Source organism: Peromyscus eremicus, chromosome 20 (assembly GCF_949786415.1).
Source record: "Peromyscus eremicus chromosome 20, PerEre_H2_v1, whole genome shotgun sequence".
NCBI lineage: Eukaryota > Metazoa > Chordata > Mammalia > Rodentia > Cricetidae > Peromyscus > Peromyscus eremicus.
In genome coordinates this window covers 27,098,877-27,122,454 of record NC_081436.1, presented here as the reverse complement: position 1 = coordinate 27,122,454, position 23,578 = coordinate 27,098,877, and the positions used below count along the sequence as shown (strand labels likewise).

The 23,578-nt window shown below is 50.3% G+C and overlaps 1 protein-coding gene across 1 annotated transcript in view; it reads right to left on the bottom strand.

The window, feature by feature from the left end:
- The window catches only part of LOC131896385 (zinc finger CCCH domain-containing protein 3-like), a 56,565-nt gene extending 33,202 nt beyond the window's left edge, over positions 1 to 23,363 (bottom strand). Inside the window, exons 1-2 of the mRNA XM_059247005.1 lie at positions 23,252 to 23,363; positions 16,812 to 16,962 (exon numbers count right to left, since the gene is read on the bottom strand). Of these exons, the coding sequence (XP_059102988.1) occupies positions 16,812 to 16,962; positions 23,252 to 23,363 (263 nt within the window). The remainder of the gene's footprint in view (positions 1 to 16,811; positions 16,963 to 23,251) is intronic.
- Positions 23,364 to 23,578: the final 215 nt, after the last annotated feature.

Sequence of the window (23,578 nt, the reverse complement as noted above, 5' to 3'; positions counted from 1 at the left end):
CTGGAAGAAAATAGGACCTTGGATAGGCAAATATTTCTTAAACAAAGAACACTATTCATAAAAGCAAAGAATGATAGCCGGGCAGTGGTGGCCATGCCTTTAATCCCAGCACTCGGGAGGCAGAGGCAGGCGGATCTCTCTGAGTTCCAGGACAGCCAGGGCTACACAGAGAAACCCTGTCTTGAAAAAGCAAAACAAAAGAATGATAAATCAGAGCATTAAAAAGCATGCCCTTAGACTGCTGGTGTAGCTCAGTAGTAGAGAACTTGTCTAGCACGTACAAGACCTGGCTTCAGCAGCAGCAGCAATAGAAAAAGCAAGCCCTAGAATGCAAGAAGACATCCAGGGGAAGAATATATCCATAATATACACAGCACTTCAGCAAATCAATAAAAAGGCAAACACAGGCAAAAGACTTGAAGAAGAACTCCATGAAAAAGTACAACCACAGAATGCTAAGTATGGAAGACACTCAGCAACATTAACTTGTCAAGACAAAGTGAAAGGGCTGGGAAGATGGCTTAGCAAGTTAAGGCTAAGCTGCCAAGCCTAACAACCCGAGTTCAATCCCTGGGACTGAACTCAGTAGAAGGAGAACCCACAACACCACAAATTGTCATCTGACCCCATTTGTGCACACACACACACACACACACACACACACACACACACACACATCCTCAGTGAGATGCTACCATACACCAGCATCACGGCTCCTGTGGATTAAAGCTGAACATGTAGGACCCCAGTTAACTTTACAGTAAGAGACAGAGGGACTGCAACATTGACGCTGTAACTGCCTGCAGTTGGGGCAACAGCGTGGGAACCTAGCTGTCTTATTTACTAATCCTCTCATCCATCCCAAGGCTGAACTCCACAAACATGAAAGTTCTCTGTCACCTCAAGACATGTTCAACAAGGCTGAGAGCAGCTTTGTGGGCAGATGCCAAGGCAAAAAGTAACCAAGACACTTGTTAATAGCAAAATGGACAAGGACAAGGCATGAGAGAAAGCCTACTGCGACACACCCTGTACAGCCTGAGGACCTGTGGTAAGGTACCCAACTCGGGCTGCCCACAGAAAGCATGGGTGCTTCAACAACAGAAACATGTTTCCTCATGAGGCTGAGAGTTCCAGACCCAGGTGCCACTGACTGGTCCCGGGGGAGGCTTCCCTTCGTGGCTCCAGATGGCGCCTTCCCGCTGTTCTCACTAGTTCCTCTCCAGGTGTGCACCTGTGTCTCCTTTTCTTACATGGCGCCAGTCAGACTGGATTAAAGCTGAACATGTATGACCCCAGTTAACTTTACTCGCTCCCAGAGACCTCTTCTCCAAATAAGGTTACACGAGGGTCAGAGCTTTACCTTATGAACTCCAATGGGACACAATCCAATCCACAGCAAGAGGCAAAGAGAAGGCACTCTCTAGGGCCTGCTGTACGTTTCTATTACAGGAAAACCTCAGGACAGAGCCTTGGAGATCAGACTGGTGTAGGTACAGGCAGGGGGGGTCTCAGGGAAGGCTCGTCTACAGAAACTGATGCATGGAGTCTTAAGAGGGAGAGAAACTTCACAGCATAGAAAAATAGGACCTTCTGGCAAAGGACCTTAGACAGAAAAGCAAACCGAAGCTGGGTAAATGACAAAGGTGACACTGTGAACACTCCAAGGGTCCTATGAATCCACGAGAAACAGGCAAGCCAGAGGCAAGTGACTAACAAACAATGGTGAATTAAAGCACTAAAGCAAAACTCAAGAGTCCACATGTCTAATGACAGTGGCCACCAAAGACAGGGCAGAGCAGCACATAACTTCATCTGCAGGACATGTCCACCCGGGCCTCTCAAAACTAAGAACAGCCCCGCACCAGACCCATACAACAGCCCAGGCAATGGCACTTGTCCTAGCAGAGCCCCTGTCGTCATATGAGGGCCCCTGGGAAGACCACAGGGACAACAAGGAAGAATGGTGACCCTCAGGCCAGCTGTCCAACCAGCAACGGGACGGTGCCTCCTTTGAGGAGGTTTCTTGGGTGCAAATCTCAGAGCGCAGCACGGGGTCTGGAGTCGGTTGCTCTAGCAGACTCAGTCCTGCTCTGTCACTCCTAATGACACACAGGGCTCTTCTAGCACCTCATGGCACTGCTGGCCACTCTGCCAGGATTCCCTAGACCTGGGACAAACAAGAGCCGGGGGGAAGGAAGGGCTAGGATAACCTCCTACAGCTGAGACCCTCGAGACCCCTAGTCAGGACATGTCCCTGAGCTGTCCCTCCATCTTTAGCTCAGGCTCCTGCTCAGGTTCGGTGGTTAAGCCCTTACCCCGCCCAGGCCCGACCTCCCTGACCCAAACACTCAGGGGAGGAGGGACCATAATTTACGCTTCCCACCTATGCTTTATGGCTTTCTTAATTCAGCTCCTGCTACTATTAATGTAGTTAATGCTGAGATTATATCTATTTTCTGGCGTCAGGCAGAGATTTATTCAAGCCATTTTTCCGGTGGAGGCTCCCACGCTGTTAAATCAAGCACCTTGCCAATTAAGTGCTGACTTGGGAAGTGGGCGCAATCTTAACAGACATCCCACTGCAAATTACACAAGGGACTACGGCTCTGGGGAGGGCGGGCAGTCACAGGCACCTGCTGACTTGGGGAAAGCCCTCCAGAGTGGCTCAGCAGGAGCTGGGGGCCCAACCTGCCCACCCACCTCTACTGACCAGGGTACCTGGGCCTGCTCCTGAGAAAAGCAGGTCTCGCAAACTTCAACTCCAATCTATACACCAGGTCAACTGTCACCAGCAAAGCACACTGCAGGCCTCCACGAGCCTCAGTTGCCCAGGCAGCATGCGAAGCACTGACACTTCCAACAGCCGCAGCAAACGCCAGGTGGAGAAGGGGGGGGGGTGGAGGGCAGAAACCAAAGGACCCAGGAGGAGGCAGCTCCCAAGGAGGCCTGTTCCCTAGGCTCAGGGTAGGGAGAGGGTGTCATCCACTCCCACACCTGAGAACACAGCATTATAAGGGGGTAAATGGAGATGAGAGGCTGGGAGGCAGGGGAAAGAGAGAGGACAAAAGAGGGGCCTCACCCTGACCTGAGATGAGAGCCCATGCCCCCTGGGGACACACTTACACCTATCAAAGTGTCATTTCCTCCTGAAAGTCCTGTAACAACAGAGATGCCAGCCCTGGCCACCCTCCTCCCCAATGTGACACAGTGGGGTCCTGGGGTGAGGCCACTTGGATCCTAAGTGAGCACTTGGCAGGCACCCAAGAAATAGCATGATCCCTTCAGATAGCAGCCATCATGGGAGGGAATCTATCGCTAAAAATGCCATGTTTCTCAGGTTGTAAGGCAAGGCCATCACTACACACCATCCCAACACCAGGCCCAGCCCTGAGAGCTGAAGCATGTTCTGAGGTAAGATCAGCTAGAGGATTGATATATAGAAAGTTAGATATGGTATTGATTATTTGAATGACACTTTACTACCACCTCTAAAACCAGGCTAAAAGAGGTATTTAAAACAGCATTTCATGATGTAAGGCACCAGGTAGCACCGAGTGACAAAGATACTTTGTTTCTCCCTGTCACAGTAGCATCCCCACTTCTCTCTGCTGTGTATGGCCAGGACTGCCATGCCTGCCCTCACCATGGGGCTCAGGCACCAACTGCCACTGCACATGGACAGCACAAGTGCTCTCTAAGCTGAAGGAAAAGCTTACAGGCTTTCTGAATGTTCCTTCTTACCACCCGTCCTCACACAAACGGAAAGGATGTGCCTTCCAGCTCTGTCATTAAACACTTCATGGTGTGGTCTGTGGTTATGTTGTGGCAGAGTCTCCCTGAGGCCCTCCTGGGTCCTGTCCCTCAGGATTCACCCACAACAGGAAGAGAGACAACCCTCCATCTACAAACCAGAATGGTAAGGTCACACCTGTCTGACTGTGACCTTCTTTACTATAGGCCTATCACACTAGACAGAACGTCAATCACACAAGCCAACAAGAAGGGGAAAGAGGGCAGTCACCTTTATACCCTCCAAATCAGATTCTGCAACATGGGGCTCAGGAACAGGAGCAACACCCAGTGCCTTGGAAGCCAGCCTTGATCTGGAGTCCACAAATTCCTCAGTAGGTACAAAGAGGAGCCCATTACCCCCAAGTCCTAGCCTTCTGCCAACATCCTAACCCAAGAAGGCTGTCCATGTGCAATAGAGCTGTGGTAGACTAGTCCATTGGAGGGAAAAGCATTGAGCTGCAAGGTTTCTCCAGGAAGCTTGAGTCCAGGGCAGACTGGAGGAGGGTCAGGGTGTGCCCACCTGAGCTATCCCTCAGGCCTGTACTCAAGGCAGCAGCATCTGGGACTAGAGAACCCATGCACAGCAATCACTCCTCTGCTGGGAAGGCCTCAGCCTCCTTGTCCTGGCAGCATCTTCTGGAGGGCATCTCCCAGTTATGCATGGAGCCTCAGGGTCAAGCACAGTTCCACACAAACAAGGAGACAAGAGTGAAGGCAGAGAGGGGACATCACAGAGGGACAAGAGCAAAAAGGAAGAAGGAAGAAAAGACAGCACATGGAACTCCCAGGCAGGCAGTCCATCACAGCACACCAGACTGAGACTGCCTCAGGAGACACAGACATCACAAGGGCCAGCAGGGACAACCCCTGAGGGCATCAGTGCAGAGCCCCGGGCAGGGAGGACGTGCAGGTACTGCTGTGGGATGGCTCCTTGTCCTAGCACCTCCTGACACCCTCATGTTGTGGTCTACCTTCAGTGCTGCCCTAGAGGACAAAGACTAGAGGGACAAATGGATACTCCAGAAAGGCAGGGGAACAGATCATGCTGCCTGCCCTGCCTTCCTTTGGCCCCACAGGGCCTCAACATGGGGCCATTCCAAGTCCAAGACCCTAGGCCCATGTGTCTGGAAGCCTCTTGGTCCTAGCCTGTACCCTTTCCCTGTCTCCCCTCAGACGGTCTCATCACAAACACTCCAGCCATCGCTTCTCAGCTGCGCGCCAGTAGCCATGAAATCCTGGTAAAACAGCAGTAGCAATGTTGGAAGAGCTGTCAGAGGGGTGTGTGACTCTGTGGGAAGAGGATCCTGTAGACTACAGCCTTGTCCTACTCTTCCAGAATTTGAGAGGCAGTTGAGGGGTAATTCAGGCTCTGCTCCTACCTGGGAACACAGGGCAGAAGTCTCGGAGAAAACTCTCAGTCCAGAACATACCTGTCCTGGTCACAGGGCCATTCTGGAACTCACCCAAAAGCTATCAACTTAGATGTGGAGTGACCAAGCAAAGGAACAGAGCCGGGTGCAGAAGCTCCAGCTGACTTCCTGCTCTGAGGGCAGTCTAAGAAAGGTGCCTGTTGGCAAAGCACGATGTTCACGTCCTGCCTGTCAGACAGTAGGAACCAACTCAGCCATCAACACCAGCTGGGCCCTGGCACCCAAGAGCTTCCTCCTTGGGGACCCAAGTCTCAGTCTTGACTCTGTCCCACCAGCTAGCAAGGGCTGGGTTCAAAGATCTCTGAGAAGGGGTTGGAGAGATGGCTCAGTAGTTAAGAGACCTTATTGTTCTTGTAGAGGACTGGAGTTCAATTCCCAGCACCTACAAGATGGCTCACAATAGCCTATAACTCCAGTTCCAGGGGATCTGATGCCCTCTTCTGGTCTCTGCAGATACCAGACATGCAACTGATACACAGATATACATACAGCAAAGCACCTTACACATAAATTAAATAAAGTAACAGTTAATAAAAAATCTCTGAGAAAGTACCCTCTCTTCCTGAGAATCCTGCATCCCTCAGGTATATCCCAGCCTCAATGTTAGTCAGGGGCTAGCTGCTACCCTTACAAGATGGCTTTCCTGCCCATCCCTCCCTGAAAGGCTTTGAAATGGCGTGGGCCTCAGCCTTAGTGGAAGCAGCAGGTGTCCGGCTCAGGAGGATGCCACTCAGCCTTGCAGCCCAGCACCACAGAAGACCCAAGCTCAAAGGCCTGCCTGCCTGCCTCAAACAGAAATAAATAACCGAGGCACTCTTTGAAATGACTTCCAAATTAAGAGTTGCATCCATGCTGTCAAGCCCCTGCTAGCAACTTCTGTGGCACCTTCCATGCAAAAACGGACCTCAGCCCATTTATTAGAATGATGAAGGCAAAGGGATCTAAAAATTGCACTCCTTCCTTAATGAGCAGCCGAAGGGATCGGTAAGCATAATTTCAGAAGCCAGTAATATTTTATATAATCGCCGAGTGGTTTAAATTGAAAACCCCCAACTGAATCAATATTTACTGCATTGAAACGAAATGAATAGTAATAAGTCACTAAGCTCCCTGTCCTGTTTCATAAAATAAAAAATTATAAAAATGAGCACAGGCGCAGGGAGGCCATCACATTAACTTTTACAGCACTTGGGGAGCTGTAACCGCCTGTTCTCATAAAATAAAATTCTAAAAAACCTGCCGGAAGAGGCCTCCCTCAACACCACGTGGGTAAGCTTGTGGGGGCCAAGGCAGGAGGGGAATGAAAGCTCCAGGACTCATCCTCAAGAGCCCTCCCCGGGGCCAGAGAGACCCCCGAGATCTCCTGCTACAAGCTGACAACACCTGCTGCTTGCTTAGCTTCTTCTGCACAGAGGACAGAGAGCTAGCTACCTTGAATGCAATTCCTGTTCCCCACAGGCAATATCCTACTTGGTTTCTTTACCGACTTCTCAAATTTCAAAATATCAGACAGAATATGAGTGAGCAGCCTGACAATGGGTACACACAGGGCCCAAACAGACACACTCAGGCCTGCATCTCTGACCAGGCTAGGGAGGGACAGGAGTGAGCTGGCAGGGAATGGGATCCAGTAAACGTTCCCTGAGATAGAAGCGTGGGACCAGGGCTTGGAGCACAATGGTGTTAGCAGACAGCCTGCCTGAGAGGTAAGTGTGTGCAGGTCACTATATGTGTGTGGCATGGGACAGGTGACAGAGGGGGCAGGTGGGACACACAGAGGAGGGCAAGCACCAGAATGAGGCCCACAACTTTCCTGTTTCCTGAGCCCTAGGCAATCCATGAGGCTGATTCATGAAGGAAAGGGCAGGGAAAGAAGACATGGTACTGTAAAAAACCATAGGCACCCCCTCGGCCCAAGAATGAAAAGATAAACCACCATGTAGAATAAAACACTTGGCTGGATCTTTCACAAAGAAAGAGAACAAAGGGCCTTGACCAAGCTGTGAGTAAGTGCTCAACATCATGGTCACCAGGGGATGCAGTGAGACTCTGCTACACCCTGACAGTAGAAATTAAAACAAAACAAAACAACAACTCAATAACCTCAGGTATAAGGGGAACAGAAAGAATCCTACCCTTAGTAAGGAAGACTAGGCAATTTCATATAACCTGATATGTGTCTTCTCCACATTCCAGTGATCCCCGCTAGAGAAAAGGGGAAGCTCAGGTGTGCACAGGTGCTTGGCAGCCTTCACGCTCATCTCTCAAGTGAGGGTCAGCTCAAACATTCACCACGGAGAATTTGCATCAATATGGAATAAGAAGCCACAGGGAGAAGCATAAAACAGGGGCTGAGCCGGGCAGTGGTGGTGCACGCCTTTAATCCGAGCACTCGGGAGGCAGAGCCAGGCGGATTTCTGAGTTTGAGGCCAGTCTGGTCTACAGAGTGAGATCCAGGACAGGAACCAAAACTACACAGAGAAACTCTGTCTTGAAAAAAAACCAAAAAACAAACAAACAAACAAAAACAGGGCTGGGTGGTGGTGGGGCACACCTTTAATCCCAGCACTCAGGAGGCAGAGGCAGGTAGATCTCTGTGAGTTCAAAGTCAGCCTGGTCTACACAGTGAGTTCTAGGACAGCCAAGGCTACGCAGAGAAACGAGAGAGAGAGAGAGAGAGAGAGAGAGAGAGAGAGAGAGAGAGAGAGAGAGAGAGAGAGAGAGAGAGAGAACATGAGAACATAAAACAGATCCACTGCACTGTGGGAACAAAGTGAGGGACAGTAACATAGGTGTCATTCTGGAACAAACAAGTAAGCCTAAGGGGGAAAGAAAGTTGGACAGGAGCTGCACTGGAGCTGAGGCAGGACCCAGGCAGGGCAGAGGAATGTGTCCCTGTACAGGCAAGTGCTGCACATACAGCATTCATCAAGACTCACAGGCTCCAACACTTAGACTTCTACATTTCACCCACGTGTCAAGAACAGTGTGTTACTCTACTTAGTAAGCTCCCTGTTCTCTGTGCTTAGTTGGAAAGAATGAAACTTGCATTCCAGGCTTGAATAAATGAACACACAGACTGATGCTGATGAATGAGGATTCTCTGGGTCGGAGAGAGCCACAGACTGGTGGTGGCGGTGCCAGTGGTGGTGTGTGCACAAACACACATCCAAGCACAAGCAGATACAGAGGAAATTCAAAAGCAACATGGCAGGGTGTGTTCGCCCAAGACTAAATTTCAGCACTACTAATGCTTGACCACAGGAGGCTTTCTACACACTGCAAAGACTAGCTAAGTGTTGACACACCATAAGGAGCAGGGTTTTTATAAAGAAGTGACTGATTCCAGGACCACAGAAGGGAAAGTCCAGGGTGAACCTGGAGCACCTTGTCCCACAAAAAGTAAGTATCTAGGGAACGATGAGGCCTTGTTGAAAGAACCCAACTTAGCCTGAAGGATAGGACTGACTGAAGACCAAAATAAACAATGATAAGAACCGATTACAGCCTACTTACCAGTGTAAGTTCAGGACCACACCATTACACACCATCAAGGGCTCACTACTTACAGGCAGAGTTCCATCAACCCACCAGAAGGACGGAGGGACTGGAAATCCCTCACAGGTCTAGATGATTGGGTAACAACGCAACAGGGAACGCACGCGAGTCTGCCACGTTCTCACTATCTCCTACGATGGACCAGAGTGACCTGCGCCACATGGGCTGGCCAGAAGCTCCTGGACCACGTAGCTCCACTGAGCAAGCCAAGAACACATCAGAACCTCTACAACATTTCCTGCCCAACAGCAAATCTACACCTAATTCCAAAAAGACATCTAAAAAGCCCAGCGAAGGGGCATTCCACACAACACCTGGGGGCCTTTACTCACCAAGTACATAACCACAGAGATCAAGTTGGACCTCAGATGTCCGTCCTGCCTAGAGACTTGTGTAGGACCACAAAGACAGGTCCTCAAGAACCAGTTCAAAAGGCACAAAAGGCAAAATGAAAATAATTGGTAGGCTTAGGTAAAGAATGTATTAGAGTTCTATATTGTCTCTGCACCTTTCCTCTAAGTACAAAATATATCAAAATAAAAAAGTTATTCAAAGAAAATAAAAGTAAGAAACTAGTTGGGAAAGGGAGCATGTGAGCCATGAACCAAAAGCAACTCCTTCCTCCCTTCCTTTGCTAGGCACTACTGACACAGTTGGAACAAGGAGGCAGCCTGTGACCCTGAGCCAAGAAACAGATTCAGAAAAGCTCCAGCCCTAGACCAGTGCCACCTCTAGCCCAGGCCCAGCAGCTATGGCTTTTGGACCTGCTGGCAGTCATCTACAGGCCACCTCAGCAGGCCCCAGTGGGCCCTGCATGGGACAGAAGCTGCATAACTCCATTCACAGATATTATATCCACCACGGTCATTCTACAGCAAGAGCTGGGACAGGGTGGCTGGCTTGCTTTGTCCAGGCCTGCTTGGCCACTCCAGGGCCCCATATTCATCCTCTAAGGCCAGACTCCTCTACCAGACCCAGCTGAGTACCTGCACTGTTACTTCCCTGGCCTCCTATGGGGTTCCCTAGGATCTACCAATCTAGGCTGTATCATTTCCCCTACCAAGAGGCCACTGCTATGCCTATGACCTTCCACTCACCAACAGGCACCACAGCTTCAGAGAAGTCCTGAGAGCTATACCTAGGTCTGCTGTTCTTCTCAGCCTAGGAACAATGACATGTTCTGGCTGGCCTCTGCTGGGCTGTAGCTTCCAGGTAGGCAGGGGTCTTCAATGATTGCTGAGTTAGGGAACACACAAGTGATGATACCAGAGCGAGACAGAAACCACATGGGCTGTCCTCAGTTTGGCAGGCACTTCAGATCTAGTCCCTAAGCAGGAAGGAAGGCCTCACCCACTGTGGCCTGCCGCCGCCGCCGCCGCCGCCGCCGCCGCCGCCGCCGACACCCACTTGATGGAGCTTGGAAGAAAGGTCAGGAAGCTGGACTGTGACCTGAGTCACAACATCCACACAGTCAACAAGTAAAATATGGGTGCCAATCAGGTGAATAACCTAACCCACATGACCACCATTCTATGCTACCCACCAGAGACCCCGTTCCCCAGAACCACAGTATTGGACACTCCTTTCCTGTTGTCCTGGCCTTGTGTGAATCAGAAAACCCCTATTCTTAGATCTCCTGACCTGGGGTAACAGTCTTTGCATACATGCAACCCTGTGTGTGTGTGTATGTAAGGAGGTTGGTCTTGACTCACATTCCCAATACTGACACTAAGGTGAGGAAAGGGAATCAGAGGAGGCTGTAGTACCTCCCAGATGGACAGCAATGCTTCTAACCACTGTATCCACTATATGCAGCACCACCCTAGGGATCCCGTCTTCTTTCCTTACCACCCCTATTAACCTCTACAATACAGCACTCCTGCAAGAGTATTAGGCACAGAGTGAGGCTCAGAGCTATGGCTCAGATATAAGCCACTCATCCTACTGACAACATGCAAGCCACCTGGATGAGGTCCTCACAGTCAAGGCCAAAGCTGCAAATGCTGAGGGACCCGGCAGAGCAAGTTCCTGGTCTTAAGGAAGGAAGCCTGACAGCAGAAGAACTGGTTGTCCTGAGACGGGGACAAGGCAGTCTGACGGTCAGTGGCACTGTGGTCGCAGGCCCTAAGGCCAAAGCATAGCCTAGGCTGAGATAACAGTCAGAGAGGCCCAGTTCTGCCCTTGAGGGAGGTAGACTATCTTGAGTAAGCCTACCTTTTTCTCCACCACAGCTGGAACTAGAGACACCTTTCACCTGCAGAGCTGGAGGGGGCAACTCCCAAGGAGAGCTTACAATGGTGCTGCCTCATTAGCAAGCTGTTCCTCACCCGGAGGGAACAATGCCCATCCTAATACCTCATGATACCCCACACTGGACCGGCCAGGAGCAGACCAATGGACCCTGCCTTGGGAGCCAGCCTCCTTCCTCTTACCAGATACTCTAAACTCTTCTCCAGGCCACGGAAACGCAGGCCCTCCTGCTATGGCCTCTGCTGCCTTGCCCTAACCCCTAAAAGCCTTGCTTCCAGATGGGTCTTCCCTCAGACCGAACCCCAATGTGCCATTTTGGACAGATTTCAGCACCTCAGCGTGTACTACCAGTGGCTACTCATTTGTCCATGTACTTCCCAACTGCCATCCCTACTAGGACCTAGGTTCCAACAGGCCCTAACCTAATACACTCTTAGCCCCTTGGCATCTAAGGCCATCAGTGTGAATAGAACTCCATACTGAGCTGAGCTAGGGCCTTTGTAAACTGCCAGAGGGCTGTATAAGACCAGGGAGGAGACCAAGGTGGAAGTAATCCTGGAGAGAAGGATCACTGGCCTCATAAGGAATCACCCTAAGTACCTCTTACTACTACACTCTCTTAGAATGTCTGGAAGCTGTGGCAACTCCAGCTCTAGCTGACAGTGAACCATACATCCCCTGTCATGGATGGAATGCTGCAGCTCTAGATCTAAGAAATGTCATTTGGAGGCAGGGCCTTTGGGAGGCTATTAAGAATCAGATTAAGGATCAGGTCCTCAGGATGGGATGAGTGTCCTTTAAGTAAGAAGACCAAATGTCCATGGGCTCTCTTCTTCTCCCTTATATGAAGATGTCCCCCAGTAAACCAAAAGCAAGTCCTTCCCAGCCCCCACAATCTGTCTTCACCCTGATCTCAGACTTTGGCCTCCAGAAGTGAGAGGCAAACTCCCACTTCTGAGCCATACACATGGTGACACTTTGTTGTGGCAGCCCTGGCAGTCACAAGACAGTCCCCTGCACAGAGAGCAGGCAGGAGGCAGAGCAGGGCGGTTGCTGGCAGCCGGGCTAGTAGGTGCACCTGCTCATTAAGGAAACACACAGAGACAGAGCACAGGAAGCAGCCGTGAAGTAGAGCCGCCTCCCATCCTTGGCTGAATCCTCTTTAATGAGACGTCACTTTGGGAGAAGCGTTTCAGAGCCTTTCAGAATCTTGGCCTAAACCTCGTCAAACTGCACAGAGATTACTTAAGATTTACCGCACGGGCACAAAATAAAATAAAATAAGGCACCCCAGCAAGCAGCAGCTCTGTGACAGGACCATTTGTAGTTGGGCTGGAAAAGCCTCTCGATTCATCTGCTTAAGCACAGTGGCTTCTGTTTATTTCGCACTTTCATGTCAAATGAATTTGGGGAAAGAAAAAAAGTGACAGGCAGTTTAGGGATATAAGTCACATTTCAGCTTCAGTTCAGATTAATGAACTTGCTGAAAGCCACGAGGACACAAGCAAATCCACAAATCTTAGGGAAAAAAACCCGCCCGCCATGCTGATGTGCTGTTCTAGGACGGCTCCTCTCTGAAGCCCCATTCAGTTTCTGCCCCTGTACCTCAGACCCTGGGCCTGCACAGCATCCTTTGGGCCACTTGGGCTGGATCTGGGCCTGAAACCCCTGGGGACAAGCCCTGTGCCAAGACAAGAGTGGTGTGCAATGCTCGAGGATTTGCTCTGGGCGGCTGAGGTGGGGCCAAGTGAGGTGCAGTGGGGCTCCCAGGCCCTGGACTGAGCTAACTAAACAATGGTTCCATCCTGCTGACCCCTCTGTGCATGAGCTAAGTACCACTTTCAACAGAGAAGCCTCAGAGCTGAGCAGTACCCAACAGCCATTGCCAAGCACCCAAGAAGACAGAGATGGGTACCACAGATACTACCCTCAAAGTCAGAGTCCTGTACCAGAATGGACTGTGGTCCTTTCACCTTGTCACATGCCTCTACGCATCCACCTGGCCAGGGCAACAGATGAGCTTGTCAACCACAGCCTCAATGGGCATGCCCATCCTCAGAGACCCAGAATGGGACTACCTCAAAGTCCTAAGGGTACCTCAGCAGCCTCCCAGTCTTCTGCCTAGACAGAGACAAGCATTGACCAACCAAAAAGATCTGAGGTCACTAGCTGACTTCCATGTCCAGCCCAGAGAGTGTCAACAGTAGAAGGAGGACCCACTTCCCCTCCTGGGAGTATTCTGTCAGCATATTACCATCAGTTTCTCATGACCTTAAAGTAAGATCACCTCATAGCACAATGTGTGCAGAGACAATAGATGGTGGCAGTTCCCTACACTGCCACCTTAGGCTCCAAGGAAGGGATGTATAGAACTTCTCAGAAGGGAAAAAGATGGTCACCCTGCCTTTTCCCCAGAACAGTAGCCGTGCTAACTGCCCAAGGTGCAGAGACTTTCTGCCTCCCCAGGAAAGCAGGGAGGGAAGAACACAGGCACAAGGCCCCAGGATATAGCAAGGAGGCCTCACACAAGTTATGATGTTGCCCAGTCACTGACAAGCTCTGCTTAGGATGAGCCAAACAGGCTGGTCTCTGGGCCTCTGAGGACCCACCTAAACCCTGGAGCCTCCCTGCCACTCACTGTCCATGTCTTCCATACTCACTACCTGCTATTCCTCCCTGATACTTCAGGACGAATAATGCCAATCCAAGGGCAGATTACGAAACGAAGGCTTCAAGCCGAAGTGGCTTACCCACCCACGGTCATGTAGCAAGCCATCCTCTCCAGCGGTCAAATCTCTACCCACAGTATCCATGCTGAGTCACCCCACCACATGTGTTCACCACTCTCCAACTCTGCCCATCAAAACTTCCAAGACTGCTAGGCTACCCACCAGACCCTCCAGGGATGTCCTCCCTCCCCAAGTAGGAGGCAGCTATGGGCCTAAGGTGAGTCCCAGTAAAGAGCACTGCTTTCTCTTCACTGCGCAGTCCTTGGTCTGCGGTGGCCTGAATCCAACGTCATCCCACTCCCTTCTATTGCACAAGGAGACCCGAGAAACCTTCAGAGTCAGCTGCACCAAAGCAAGCCTGCCAAACACTCACTGTGGCCCCTGGCTCTGACAGGGCACAAACAGCAGAGAAGCAGGTGCCAGCTTCACCGCTGGCCTTAGAGACAAGCTCTTTCTTCTGCTTCAATAAGCCAAGCCCAAGTGTATGCAGCGGGCGATAGCAGGTCGAACAACTAGCTGGCAGCCATTCTGCTGAGCAAGCAGCCACACCACGGCATGGGTGACCTTGGGTAAGGGAGGCCCAATCTGCTGGCAGTCTCATGAGTTCCAGGGTCTCATGAGAGCTGTATACCTAAGCTTAGTTCCTTCCCTAGCCCTAGGCCCAGAAGTCATGACCCACAAGAGCTCCAAATACCTGACAAGGGCTTAGAAGTGACCAGGGTGAGTGGTCAGGAAAGAGTGGAAGGCCCTCTACATACCCTCAACAACTGTGTCCAGCTTGGTAAGCTGAACTATACCTCTGAGTACAGGGAGAACACTGAGGCCGGGAACCCACAACTACTCCCTAGCCATAAATTCATTTCAGACACCTACGGCTGTGGGTCCTGAGCCATCAAAAGGGAATATCCACCCCACCTCCTGCCCACCCATGCAGCTGAACCACACCAGGTACCACCTTTACAGGACAGGAAATTAGAGAGAAGAGCCCAGTTGACTTGGCTGCTCTTTACCTCCTAGTCTCCACAAGAGAGTGTGTGGCATGCCCACTGACTGTGCACCCCAGACCTACAACAAACAGTTCACTTTTCCAGGACTCTCTCAGCCCACTGGAGCCTGGGCACAAGTTTCTACATAAGGACTCCTTTAGGGCCCTCCTAGGAAGCCCTGCTGAAACCTGGAGCATGCTTAGCTCTCCAAGGTTGGAGGGAGCAGATGGCTGGGTCCCCAAGGAGCATTACCTTGTGCCCCTATCCATGCCCCACGAGGAGGGATGCAGGACTAATACTGGCTGCAGGAGGGGGAGGTTCTCACTAGCTGAGAATCAATAAATCTGAACCTCATTCACGATGATCTGGGGCTCTTATTAAGTAAATTAATTTAAGTTAATTTAGCTCGATCATGACTCCCGATCACAGTGATTTAGTGAGGGGGAAATTGCATTAGGAAAGGCCATGCTCACCAGATAGAGGAACGGAAGAAAATTAGATCCACTTAGCAATGTGAATTAATATGGAAATAGCAGGTGTAAATTTAACCTTATCGAGAGAGTAAAAATTATCTTCATAAATTTGTAGAAATAGCCCCCAAGATGCATATAAATCTATTTAAAACAAAAATATTACAAAAAGTGCAGTAAAATTAATTTAAAATATACTTCCAGCTATTGCCTCCAGAAAAGTGGGCAACAGGGCCAAGCCTGGTGTGGCTAGTAGTAAGGGAGGAGGCCAGCAGACCTTGGACATACAAGCTAGTAAGTGTATGACACACACACACACTTGGCCGCCACAGGCCCCAGAGCAGGCAGGGCTGGCCACACGGTATGATGTACCTGTGGTATCAGCCCAACCTGGACTCCTCTGGGCAGCAGCAGGAACACTGACAAAGCAGCACTACTGGAGGGCGGCAGGCCCTGGGAAGCACTGCTCTACAAGAGGGCCTGCCCACAGTCTCCAGACCTACAGCTCCCCCAGCGCAAGGCTAGGCCACTCCTTGCTCCCTACCTATCCACTGGACTGCCACCTCTCCCTGAGTCTGCAGGTAGGAGGACACTCTCACCTAAAAACAAAGAGATGAGTGGGGAGCAATGTCCCAGAAGACCCAGACAAGACCCCCAAACGCCATACACAGGCTCTTCCTGTAAACTGCTGTCCCTACCCTGTGGCTGTCTGACACAGTAGCTATAGCAAGGCCAGTGCATTCATTGAGACGGCCTAGGCAGGGCAATGAAGAACCTACATCACCATTCTTTTTTGTTTGTTTGGTTGGTTTTTCTGTTTTGTTTTGTTTTTCGAGACAGTTTCTCTGTGTAGCTTTGGTGCCTGTCCTGGGTCTCACTCTGTAGACCAGGCTGGCCTCAGACTCACAGAGATCCGTCTGGCTCTGCTTCCTGAGTGCTGGGATTAAAGGCGTGCGCCACCACCGCCCGGCTGCATCACCATTCTTGACAGTTAATATGTTGGTAGTTTTCAGACAGGCGGCTCAGGGCCTGACTTCTCTCACTAGAAATTTCTCAGCAAGGATACCAATGGGCAGCTCATTGTAGAGGACCCAAATATGTCGGGGCAGCTGTACCCATGGTGCATGAGGTCCCACAAATTAGTAGGCTTGCTGACAGCAGCAGTGGACATACACACACATATACTTTTGTAAGCATGCCATATAAGCAAGCTGGCTGTGTATATGGTATACAAATTGCTAAACAAATGAAAAAAAAAATTAGGCTGTTTGCCAATTAAGATGTTGCACACCGCCGGGCGGTGGTGGTGCACGGCTTTAATCCCAGCACTCGGGAGGCAGAGCCAGGCAGATCTCTGTGAGTTCGAGGCCAGCCTGGGCTAACAAGTGAGTTCCAGGAAAAGGTGCAAAGCTACACAGAGAAACCCTGTCTCGAAAAACCAAAAAAAAAAAAAAAAAAAAAAGATGTTGCACACCATGTAGATCCTTGAAGAAGCTGAGATCCCAGAGGCCTCAGGTCTCAATCTTCAGCCCTCAATGCCTAGACAGTGAGCCAGTACCCAGGTTTGTAGACACCTAGATAAGGCCCTCCTACCTGGATAATGAGGTTCGCCGGGCCCGCCAGGAGGGTAGAGATGAGGGGAAGGATGGAGCACTGAGGGGAGAAGTTGGGGTCTTCTTGACAATGCGATAGCGCGTCTTGATCACCTTACTGGAGGGTGGAGTCCGCAGGTGTGCATTGGAGGCTGCAAAGAAAACGCAGGCTTTAGCATGGTCAGCAGAGGCAGGGCTAGCAAGCCCTGAGGGCCCAAGGCTATGTTCTGAGTTAAAGGAATCTCTATCACCCCGGCCTCCAGCCTCACTCCTTGCATACACATAGATGTCTCCAAAGAGCCTGGCAGCTAAGGCTTTCAGAGGTGGGTGGTGTGGCCTCTGAGAGCCCAGAACATCCTCACAGCCATCATAACAGGATGGGGACACTGCATGACTGTTCCCAGTAGGAGCAGAAGCCCAGCAAGCTGATCCCCAGGCAACAGGGAGCCCTTACAAGTGAGAGTCCATACCAGGAACCCCTAGACTCCGAACTCCAAGGTTGGTCCCAGAGGCTGGAGCAGACAAAGTCCTGCCCCTGTGCATGGGAGGGGCACCAGAAAACTCAACTTCCTCTCCAGCACCTCCCAACACCATGCCCAAACAGATTTATGTACTTAATCACTGTTTTCATAACATTCTGTGGAGTGATATCCACGATGGCTTTTTCTTGCTGAATGTTTCTTGCAATTAGCAGGGATCTGTTTTGCCCGAGTTCCCTTCCACTTGATAGCCAGCAATTTCTCCATAGCTTCAAGGAACGCGCCTAATTGCCCGACTTTCATAATGTACAGCTCTAACTGCCCAGATAATTAAAGCTAACACGGCCGCCTCTCATGGCTGCTCCCCTCTGGCATGAGACACGGGGCCCTGAACAGAACCAAGCCAAACATACCCAGGTGGTCTGAGTCCCTTCAGTCTGTGCCTAGCTTCCTCCTGCTCCAGGAACACTCAAAGACACTTGTCTGTCCCTGCTCTGCATTCAGGCTGTGAGTAACTCTGAGTGACCCAGCTGCTGTGACAGTTCCTGAGAGTAATCTGCTGGAGACCAGCAGAGCTCCCACATTTCAGCTTCCTGAAGCAGCACTTCAGCCAAACAGGCTCTGGAAAGGCCAGGGAAAAGATGAGCCCACATACCCACAGTGCCCACATCACAACTGTCCTTCCTCATTGAGATGTCACTGAAAGCCCCTCCCTCAGGCACTGAATGCCCCACTTGCATCAGAGCTACAGCTTCAACCAGGTTTTCAGTCACACACACACTGACTGTCTCAAGCCCTCCTGGGTTGTGTTGGGGCTGAGTGACCCTCAGAGTGACAGTGCAAGAGCTATCTGGTCCCAGGGAACAGAGGCAGATGCCAGCCAAAACGATGCCATAGCAGCATCTAGATGACTCATCCCAGCTACTCCCTCCATCTGCCATCACACCCTATTCAACAAGTTCTCTTTTCTTTTTTCTTTTTTTTTTTTTTAATTATTTTTTTAAGGATTTATTTATTTATTATGTATACAATGTTCTGCCTGCATGTGTCCCTGCAGGCCAGAAGAGGGCGCCAGATCTCATTACAGATGGTTGTGAGCCACCATGTGGTTGCTGGGAATTGAACTCAGGACCTCCGGAAGAACAGCCAGTGCTTTTAACCGCTGAGCCATCTCTCCAGCCCTCTCTTTTCTTTTCTATTAAGAACTCAGTAAGAACGTATCAGTTAATCTATTTACTTAGGTGTAGGTGAATGCACACACACACGTGTCACACCGCCCATGGGGAGGTCAGAAAACAACTGAGGGAAGTCTCCTTACACCACGTGGGCCCCAGGGATCAAATTCAGGTCCTTATACTGGGCAGCAAGTACCGTTACCACTGAGCCATCTCGCCAACTTTTCTGATTCATTTTCTTTCTCTCTCTCTCTCTCTCTCTCTCTCAGCTTTGAAAAGTTTTATTTTATTTTATTTTTCTGATCTTCTCTTTTTTTCTCCCCCTTCTGGTTCTCTCTGTTCCCATCTTTGTTTGTCTCGGTCTCTCTCTCCTTCATGTCTACTCTATTTCCCATCTCCTAGTCTGTCTCTCTCCGAGTCTCTAAGAACAGCAGGTTCTGACCAAGGAGAAAACAGGAGTTCAGAAACCAAGCAGGAAGCTGCATTAGAGCTGGAAAGATGATTCAGCAGTTAACAACACTTACTGCTCTTGTGGAGGACCTAAGTTTGGTTCCCAGCACCCATATCAGGGCACTCATAACCACCTATAACTCCAGCTCCAGAGGATCTGAAGCCCTTTCCTGACCTCCATAGGCACCTACACTTATATGCACGTACCCAAACATAGACACAGACACAGACACAGACACACACACACACACACACACACACACACACACACACACACACACTACATGCCTTTAATCCCAGCACTCAGGAGGCAGAGGCAAGCAGATCTCTGAATTCAAGGCTACCCTGATCTACATAGTGAGTTCTAGACCAGCCAGAGCTACATAAGTGAGACCATGTCTCAGAAAACTTAAATAAATAATACATATAGCCAGGCAGTGGTGGCGCATGCCTTTAATCCCAGCACTCTGGAGGCAGAGCCAGGCAGATCTCTGTGAGTTTGAGGCCAGCCTGGGCTACAAGTGAGTTCCAGGACAGGCGCCAAAGCTACACAGAGAAACCCTGTCTCGAAAAACCAAAATAATAATAATAATAATAATAATAATAATACATCTAAGAGAAGTTGCGTTACCTAGAATTCTGTGACCCTCGCTGAGTTACCAAAGTGAATCTGCAACTCTGAGCACTGCCCCTATAACCCAACATGTTTAGGACGCAGGGGAGAGCCTGGTACACAGTGGGTATCAATAAATAAATGTTTGTTGAATTGGATTTTCAAGGTCTTAGGTCCAAGGAGAGGCCAACGATCAATATGAGTTTGTTCCAACTAAGAGCTCAAGAACACAGGCATCCTCATTGTCAATAACCCAGAGATGACCTCACTGCCTGCAAGCCCAGCCCCAGGCTTTTGCTTCTTCCTGAGACGAGAATGTGGCTGACTGGAACCATTTCTTCTCTACATGGGAAGCCTACAGTTGGGCCTTCTGAGGCCAGCATTCCCAGTAGACAAGGCATATCAACCAGAGCAATGCTCAAGGATCAACCTGCTTGCTCCCCATGCTAAGGTCAATACACAGAAGGCTCCAGGGCTCCTAATAACTAACCAGCAACTTCTTCTGTTCATGCCCTGCTCATGGGTCTCCTAAGTTTGTGCATGGCTACTGAGACACAAATCCTAAAACTCACCCACAGCTTAGAGCCACAAAGCTTAGTTCTACAGCCCAGCATACTCCAGTGGCAAGAGCTAGGACTGGGCTGTGCTGGAACCACGTTCCATCTGACAACCTGCACCAGGTCAAAACCGGCTCTGCTCCTATTCCCTGGCCATCTTTTCAGCTACCATAACCTTCCCTTATCCAGCAGATGTTACCTCCTCAGGGAAGCCCTCCACCTTCACTGCCCACAGGACCGAATTCTAGAAAGAATCTCCCCTATGCAGCAGCTCAGAACAGTCAGGACTTGAGTGGCAGCACCTAGGCTGAGGTCTCTGCTGTTCTCATTCTTCTGCTAGCAAGCCTAGGATCAAATTTCTTCACTAACTTCCTGCATTTCACTTATTAGTGTCCAATTGTCACACCAAGAAAATACAAGGTAACAGCCAGGCAGTGGTGGCGCATGTCTTTAATCCCAGCACTCGGGAGGCAGAGGCAGGCGGATCTCTGAGTTCGAGGCCAGCCTGGTCTACAGAACGAGATCCAAGACAGGCACCAAAACTACACAGAGAAACCCTGTCTCGAAAAAAACTAACAAAACAAAACAAAACAAAACAAAACAAAACAAAACAAAACAAAAAAGGTAACAACTCAGACTCTCTGACTTCCTATCACTGTAAAGCAAGGTGGGGTATTTTCACACATCACCCCTACCACGGTCCCAAGGAACAGCTCTCTCATGAGAGTAAAACGATTTGAAGGACTCACAAAGAGGATTATGAAGCTCGTCCACCCAATAGTGGGGCTGCATCCCCCTAGTCTGGTCCCAAACTATTCATCGTGCCCAGCCTTTCTAGGTAGACAGCTTAGATATATTCATGACAATGACCCCAAGGATATAGGGCAAATTGTCAGACAGATGGGCTGCAGAAATGGAAAAAAAAAAAAAAAACCAAAAAACTGGATGCAGTAGGCAGCAGGAGCAAGGGTTTGTAAGATTATGCTTAGCACACAGGGACCAGACAGGCTTAAAGGAGGATAGGCCCCTCCCTGATAGACGGGGGCTAAAGACTTAGAGCTCCTGGGCAGCCAGACTCACTGTCAGAAACAGCTTGGGCCCTCCTCCCAGAGGACACAGGTGGGGGCAGCCCACCCCGCCTTGCTGGCTGAAGGGTTTTGTGTAGATAATCATGTTATTTAGATAGGATGTTGGTTTAATTCCCTTCATTACAGACTCCCAGGGCTGTAATTTTTTTTCTCCGCATGATGTATCCCCTGTGGCACGCTTCACTCAAATCAAGGCCCTCGCGCCTTTATTGCCGACGCTGCCCTAGCTGTGTTATCAGGCCCACACATGCAGCCCTCTCCGCCCGCCGTCCAGAGGTCACTTCTAATGACTAATCGAACTCATTAGCTTTCCTAATTAAAAACTTTACTACCGCAATGGAAGACAAACTACAAAAAAACTGCTGGCATCATATTTGAATGGGATATGAGCCCCATCTATCAGCAGGGCTCCAGCTCCTGTCCAAGGCTGAACTCTCTGGCTGTGAGGTTCAACACCCTCACTCCCAGGCTGGGGGCTGGTCAGGAGCAGCAGCTCAAGGGGACTCTCAAGAGCATGGTTGTACCCTCCCTCACCAGGAGGGAAGAAGGGAGACCGCTCAGCCCAGAAAGTCTGGACAGCTCCAAAGTGGAAGAGCAGGGTCCTACGAGTCAGCCATGTCCAGCAGCACTGCTCTCTAAGTGGATGAGCAGGGGTCTACGAGTCAGCCACTGTCCAGCAGCACTGCTCTCTAAGTGGAAGAGCAGGGGTCTAGGAGTCAGCCACTGTCCAGCAGCACTGCTCTCTAAGTGGAAGAGCAGGGTCCTACGAGTCAGCCACTGTCCAGCAGCACTGCTCTCTAAGTGGATGAGCAGGGGTCTAAGAGTCAGCCACTGTCCAGCAGCACTGCTCTCTAAGTGGATGAGCAGGGGTCTAGGAGTCAGCCACTGTCCAGCAGCACTGCTCTCTAAGTGGCTCCACCACAGATGGCAGAATCCTCTGACAGGTGTCACAGGCAAGAGTTGAGAAGCAGTTCAGACTTTTATGGAACTTCAAAGGTGAATGACTAGGAAGAAAATAAGTTGCTAACTTCACAACCAGCTAATATATAGCTCCCCTAGGAAAGGAGAGGACACTGAGGTGGAGTCTTACCCCATCCACAGGAGCAGAGTGCCAAAAGATTTCTGACCACGCCCAAGAGTGGTGTCCATCAACCCTAGCTTGGGCCCCCGAAACAGGCAGGTGAAACAGCAGCAAGCTTCTGCTGGGATGGCTAGCACAGGACAGTAGGAGTCTTCAGCAGAGTAAGCTCTGGCTTAAGAAAATATCCTTCCATTCCAACCAGGTCAGCTAAGATGGAGGCCGGAAACTGGCACCCAAGCACAGAATGTGCCAGGGTCAGCCATCAGGCAGAGATGCCAATGGAATAGGACAAGTGGGGCCTACAAAGAAGACTATGACCTGCCTGACAGAACTCTGAAAATTACTCCAAGTTCTTGACAGCGAAGATGCTGGGAAACAGGCAGGCAGGGGTCAGATCCCCAGGAAGACTGTAACACTCCAGGATACATGCGGAGAGAGCAGAGACAGAAGGTCATCTGGAGCTGGCTTCTCAGAGTTGTTATAGTACTACCCAGGTTGAGGACCCTTCATGGTTGAGGACAGGGGACTAAGCCACAGACATGGCTACAGGGCTGAGAGTATCTGCCCAGTCAGGCTCGCTGCCTCTAATTCTGGATGATTCAACTTTCTTCATATTGCCTAATCTGCTTTTTATCAACAGCTACCCTGACACTTCTTCAATATCTTCAAACTGTCTATACTCTTCACTGGCTAAGTCAACTCTAAGAACTCATCACGGATCAGCTCTTCCAGAAGCCACATTGATTTCTACTCTGCTCCATAAACTATACTTCCCTTCCCACTCGGCTCCTAGGCTAGCTGTCCTGTCTGTCCATCAACAGCATCTTCTTCCATGGTCCCCACCTCACGATCAGCATGGGCAGTCTCTGGCTAAATGTATACATCCAACTCTCTTTTGTCAGGGACAGTAATTCAAAGGGTCTTTCCCTCCTCGTGTCACAGTTTCTGATGAGATGCAAGCGCTAGGCCAGCTCAGGGTCTGTCCTGGTGCAACTGGCCTGGGAGAAGAAACATGAGCACGAGGTAGGGAGCGGCAACCACCAGTCTGACCTCCTTCACTGGCACAGGCCGGTGGTGGTGAGCTCCAGTACCCAGAGCCTGCAGGAACATGTTGACACAGATGGGGTTATGCCTACCACCTTGGCCTGGTAAATGCTCCCTAATGTGACCCAATACTACCACACACCTGCATGCCCACCCACTTTCTCTTTAAGTCCTTTTCTTCTGCCTTACACACTATTCTTGCCATCCCATAGTTCAAGAGCTGTGCCTGAGTCCCCACAACTGCAGAAGGGCTCCAGAGCCAAGGCACAGCCATTCTCCTA